At 44.9% G+C, this 6,117-nt stretch overlaps 1 protein-coding gene across 1 annotated transcript; it reads left to right on the plus strand.

The window, feature by feature from the left end:
* Window positions 1-379: 379 nt before the first annotated feature.
* On the plus strand, window positions 380-5,712 carry pdgfrl (platelet-derived growth factor receptor-like). The gene is made up of 6 exons (XM_053428929.1): window positions 380-662; window positions 1,337-1,610; window positions 1,695-1,846; window positions 2,998-3,291; window positions 3,810-3,946; window positions 5,360-5,712. The coding sequence occupies exons 1-6, from the start codon at window positions 608-610 to the stop codon at window positions 5,546-5,548; spliced, it is 1,101 nt and encodes a 366-aa protein (XP_053284904.1). The 5' UTR covers window positions 380-607; the 3' UTR covers window positions 5,549-5,712.
* Window positions 5,713-6,117: the final 405 nt, after the last annotated feature.

The following is a 6,117-nucleotide window of genomic DNA, read 5'->3' on the forward strand; positions in this document are numbered from 1 at the left end:
GGAGAACACGTACTCCCCGTGTCTATGTTGGCCAGGGACCTCCTCACTGTGAAGTGACAATGCCAAGCCCCACTGCACCGCCCTCCTCTGAAACAGTAAATCTGCATTCGAAAATTATTGTTCAGCATTCTCGAACAATAATGTAGGTATGAAAAAAATGTGGGTAACCTGAGTTATGTCACAGCATGTTCCTCGTAAAGAGCTTCTGAACACCTGCAGTGACATCATTGCCTGGGACGGTGAGCAACACATGTGAAGGCATGAAGCCCTCCAGGGCAGCCGCTTCAGCCTGCGTGGATTTACCTTTTAAAAAGGCAGCACAGTTACCACACAGAACCAGCAGAGGGCTCCCGAGTATGTGTCCAAAGACTCCACTCTGGGTCTGAGGAGAGAAAACAGAAGGTTCTCTTAAAAGTTATTTTCCCTTTTCCTCTCTGCGTGCGAGGAGGAGGATGAAGCTGGAAATCTGACCAGGGCAGCTGGAGCCTGCAGAGATCCAGCGACGCTTCGATTCTGACCTCCTTTCCCATTTCACCAAGCAAGCCTCCCCTCATCCCTGCGGCCCCTGTAGAGCTGTCACTGCCGCTGAGCATCCCATCAGCACACCATGAAGTCCTGGGCACTTCTCTGTCTGGCACTGCTTTGGCTGGAGCTCCACAGCGGTGAGTAGGTCTCCATGTCTGCCCAGTAGATTTCGGAGTGAATCTGTTGATTTCATCATGAGAGTGTAAAATTAAGGTAGAGGGGCGATTAGGTAATCTGCTATGTGTAAATCCTGTGAGGGGTTATAGAGTGGGAGGTGCATTCCCTAAAAACAGCAGAGATAAAGACTTCGTCAGTCAGTCTCTTTGTCTCCAGGCAGATGAAATACCACACATCTGCTCTATGGAATTTTCCACAATGCATCTACAGTTTGCTGAAGGTTTGCATGAAGTTTTTGAAGAGTGTTTCTGCAGAGCTACTCAAACTCACTGGATCTGAGGCAAACCACAGGCGTTTCTAATTAAGTGGCCTTGGCTGCTGACCTTCTCTCCGAGTGCTCAGTAATGCTGCACTCAAGAATAAAACAACAAACCCTGAAAGTCCACAGTGCAGAGTTTCTCCCGTTGGTTTCTGTGTCCTGTGCCCACTGATAGTCTGAAACAAAGGTTGTTCTGAACATTTTGTGCCAGTAACTACATGATTTCACACTTCCTGTTGTCGCAGCTGGAGGAAACACGGGGAACCAGAGGAGTTTACTGAGCACCGACTTCCAGCCTGCCAGGAATGAGACATGCAAATGACACCTCGTTTTTATCTGTTTTTTTACTCTTCTCCTTTGCCTCGGTGTATCCAGGTGAATGCCAACAAGCCAAGCGAAGGAAAGAGGCAGGGGACAACCGCATCAGGCCGGGAGGGAAACGGGTGAAGTCGCGACCCACAAAAGTTAAGGATGGAGTGATCAAAGGACAGTCCCTGCTGACCCAGGTCTTGGATAAAGGCCGCTTCCTTCGCTTGGGTCCAACCGCGACTCTGACTCCTGGCAGGAACATGGAGCTGCGCTGCAAAGGCAGCAACATTGGATGGTCCTACCCGGCCTACCTGGACACCTTCAACGACTCACGTCTCAGGTGCTGCACCAAGACATCAGCTCAATGTCAGGCCATAAGCTGACGTGAATGCAAGGGTCTTATGTTATTGTTCCCTGCCTCCAGCATCAAGCAGAGCGACAAGTACAGTCAGCTGATCCTGACGTCCCCCTCTGCTGCTGACACTGGGGCCTACAGCTGCTGGGTGATCATGTGTGACGGGACCGAGTGCGAGAAGGACCACGACCGCTCCTATGTCTCATACATCTACTTCACAGGTGATTAAATACATGTAAACGTCACATTTAGTCAATGAGGGATGTTGTTTTAAAGCTGCACAGGTAAACAGTGGCTCTGAAGGAATCAAACCCCAGCTGACACGCCACAGCCCCTCACCTCTTTGGAGCCTTTCAGCTTCAAAGCTCATTGTTTAGCACAGCCTGTTATGTCCAGCAATCACACACATAAGAAAGCTCAGATAAACCCTGTGTACCCAACCTGCACACAGACACACTCAGAGAGAAGCTGGGGACAACAACAGCACATGTCGCTGCCAGGAAGTCCGATATTTCTCTTTGGAGCTGCTAGAGACCCAAAACAGAGCCAAAAGAGACTGAATATTGGACTTACATCAATCAGGTGGATTCAACATTACTCCAAATAAATAATGATGTGCCTCTTGTTCTGCTAGTCGGCACAGGGGAAACTACATATGAATCTTTCTAGAAAAATCGAATTTATAGTGACAATATTACAGCAATCGGTTAGATGGTTGCTCTGACTGGACAGTATGTTTATGTGTTGAGAAAAGTTAAAAATGTTTATGTTTACCGGTAATGTAGTTGACATGACTGCTGAGTGTGTTTGATAGTCAATGCTGACCCATGATGGTTAAGACCTGCCATCACATGACACTCCAGTGCGAGGCTATGGGAGTAAATCTAAATTCAGACATCAACTCACCTACTCCCATGAAGCCCAATCACTATTGGGTTAACAATAAACAAAGAAAGCATTTTCTTAAAGTAGAATTTATAGATACTTATCCGTCATTTGAGTCTTACGGTGCTGCAGTGAAAATATGTTAATGTGGATCTCCAGGAAACATGGTGGATCAGCCCTGCTGTAGAACATCTGTTTCTGTTTGAAACCCAAAATATATTCCACTGAAAAGCTGAGGTATGTTTTTCAATGAGTTAGTCGACTGAGGTTCAATGTCTCGGCTTGTATCAATACACAGCTGCTGAAGATGTTGAATACCTCGCAATGCAAACATAAACATTTCAAGACCCTTATCAGTTCAAATCAGAGTTAAGTGTCGCCTTTCAGGGGACAGCAAGATTTCGAAGACTTCAATCTCAGACAACTGCATCTTTACACAGGCATTGATGTGCCGGTAACTGTTTGCCCACTTTTTTTGTCCGACAAGACAAAGACAACCTCTTCGTCCCTTCCGCCATCCACTTTGAGATTGTGTACCTGCGCCCGGACCTCCCTGCTGTGGTGCCGTGTCGTGTGACCGACCCACAGGCCAAGGTGACCCTGCACAGAGAAGTCCCACCGGAGGAGATCCCAGCCAACGAGACCCTGGTGACCTACGACCCGACCAGGGGCTTCGTCTTGCAGAAGCCCAATCTGGAGCTCCGGGGAGTCTTCTACTGCAAGGCCGTGGCCAAGGGGACTCCTCAGATCTCCACCAAGTACCAGCTCCTCTACGTGGAGGGTAGGAGCACAGCAATCACACAACACCTCAATGTGCTCATAAATACAGTAACACACTGTGTAATGCTACCCCAACAGTTTACCTGAACCGTTGACTGGCAAACACAAACATATAACTTGTCACTTTACCAAACGTACCAGGAACCACTGTGAGAGGCGTTTTCACGCCTCTCAAGTCATGAGTCAGGTTCTCGCACTGCTTAGTCAGCTTCCAGGAAAAAGGATTTACTTCAGAGCTGTCAGAGGCCTCGTCGCCCCTCGCTGCTCCGCTCACTTACTGTGGACGCACGCCAGCTGAAATGGAAACAGTCTGGGTTTAACAAAGTGGAAGGAGGAAATTGAAACGATGTTTTAGGGTAAATTGAACTGCCGTGACGACTAAGTGTTTGACTACATCAACTTTTACATGTTGCCTACACCAGCTGATATCACGATAACCTCCAACAGACTGCATAGATACACTTCTCTGTGTAAACGAGACACGATAAAAGATTCCTTTGCCTTCTCGTGTGCCGACAGTTCCCAGTGGTCCACCGTTTGTGAGCCTCCAGTCATCTCCAGAGTCTGTGAGAGGAGGCGACAACATGAACGTAACGTGCACCGTGCTGGGGGAGCCCGAGGTGGACGTGAGCTTCGTGTGGTCTTATCCTGGTCAGGTAAGACGAACAGTACTCTGTGTCAGATGGTAGAAACCCAAGACAACCAACTATCAACCACTAATAAGAGATTATATATACACTGCTAACTGGAAAGATTTCACAAATTAAGATATAAAATAGTAAAAATAAAGACTTAATTTAACGAACCAAGTGACGGTTCTGTTTTTTATGTCTTTTACATCTTCAAATGGTTTCAGGTTTTAAAGTTTTCTATTCTATGAACATATTTAATGTATGTGTCTTCAAATGAAATGAATATCTGCAGATCCAGTATAGTTAAGTTGATATAAGTTAAAGACAGAATCAATGCTTAATGGGCAGTTTTTATATAGAGCTTTTCTAGTCTTGATGACCACTCAGAGTGCTTTACAGCTTTGCCATTCAAACACACATTCATAAAGTGCGTCTGCAGCATCTTTATCATACAACACTCACACACTGTCAAGGGCCATCTAGGCTTCAGTGTTTAGCCCAAGGACATTTCGTCATGTGGAATGGGAGAGACGGGGATCAAACTGCCAACCGTCTTGTTAGTGGACGATCCGCTCTGAGCCACAGCCGAATGAAATATTTATATAACAATGCAACTTGATAATTATAACCACTGAATGTGTAACTCCTGAGAGGTCGACCGTATGTAGGGCTGCAAAATTCCGGGAATATTCAAACTGGAAACTTTCCATGGGAATTAACGGGAATTAACAGGAATAAACTGGAAATGTTGTGGGTAATTTATGCTAACTGTATTAACCTTGTCATATACAGACATAAATATAAACATTTTGTTTTGTCATAGGCTGATTTGAGCCCTGAGGAAACTTTGGGCACTTGACTATATGCTTCTGCATCTTTGTGTCATTCTTAACATAGGTCTTTGCACAGTATTTGCAAATGTACACAGCCTTTCCTTCTAAATTGGCTGGGGTGAAATGTCTCCACAAATGAGATAGTGCACGTGGAATTGTTCTATAGAATAAGATGAGAAAAAGGTTTGTAAAAAAACACTAATGCAATGCTTGAGATATAGTTAGCCAAACAATTGGAATCGTCTGTAAAAATATTTTACAATTGATGGATAAATGAATAGAAATAGGCTAGATGAACAGATGAACTATCCTCAATCAGCATGCTAATATATAGTAATATAATTTACCGGAAATGTTCCGCCCCTTTGCAACCCTAACTGTATGTGATTGACAGATTGTCTCATATAACTTAAGTAACACAAGGTGATTAGCTGTAAGTTGTAACAGTGATAATCATTCTGATGAAAAACCCGTTAGACCTTTAAAGTTAGGTTGTTTAGTTATTGATGAACTGTTATTCCAGTTTGCATGATTGATGATTCATTTCTCTGCCCTGACTTTCGATAGCAGATTAAACAGCAGCCATGTTTGTTGTATTGTGTAGGACCTGCGTCCCGTTCACATCCTCACCTCCTGGCGGCTGGTTAACCGGGGAATGGGTCACACCACACGGGTCTCCAAAAGTGTCATGACCGTGGAGGACATGGAGACCATCGACTTTGGAAACTACGTCTGTAAAACCAAAAACCAGCAGGGTGAGACGATCGTGACTGTCAACATCATCTCCGAATAGTCCGATGCTGAGTATCACGTTTGATGGTGAAGTGTTTTCCTCATGCTGTTCAGATTTAATTGGAACACACCAAACAGTGAGACCACATGAAATCGCCATGTACTTAAGAATGGATGTATGTTTAGACTGCACATGGTAATAATAAAGATTTGCTTTGTACTTGACTTGAGTTAATTTTAACTTTTAAAAGCATCAAGTTGAAGCTTCATTTGAAGTGTCAAAGCGGCAGTGCAACAAGTGGAGGGACGTCCACGAAAACAAATCACTTCAGACTCTGGTTTAAAGCGGAGCAGTGCACCAGGCTGACGTCCTAATGCGCTCCATATGTGGAATGTGATGTGCAGGCCCAGAACTCACTGTGGTCCAATGCAACACTTGCTGCACTGAATCGTTGCTGGTTGTTATGATTTAGAAAGATATACTTTAGATGTGAATGTTGTAACATTTGACTCGAGCATCGACTGACGTGAACATCAACTCCACTGAGGTAAAACGAGTTTTGGTATTTCAGCCTCAGGAAATTCCTCGGATGTAACTCTTCAAGACAAACCTACAGAGCTTAATCTGAA

The sequence above is a fragment of the Pleuronectes platessa genome, chromosome 8 (genome assembly GCF_947347685.1).
Source record: "Pleuronectes platessa chromosome 8, fPlePla1.1, whole genome shotgun sequence".
Classification (NCBI taxonomy): Eukaryota; Metazoa; Chordata; class Actinopteri; order Pleuronectiformes; family Pleuronectidae; genus Pleuronectes; species Pleuronectes platessa.

What these genes read in the sequence shown, in the direction of transcription:
- pdgfrl (XM_053428929.1), top strand. Translation starts at nt 608, where the DNA reads ATGAAGTCCTGGGCACTTCTCTGTCTGGCACTGCTTTGGCTGGAGCTC. An exon ending in TTGGCTGGAGCTCCACAGCG is followed by an intron (nt 663 to 1,336) that starts GTGAGTAGGTCT and finishes CGGTGTATCCAG; the next exon opens with GTGAATGCCAACAAGCCAAG. An exon ending in CCAGCTCCTCTACGTGGAGG is followed by an intron (nt 3,292 to 3,809) that starts GTAGGAGCACAG and finishes GTGTGCCGACAG; the next exon opens with TTCCCAGTGGTCCACCGTTT.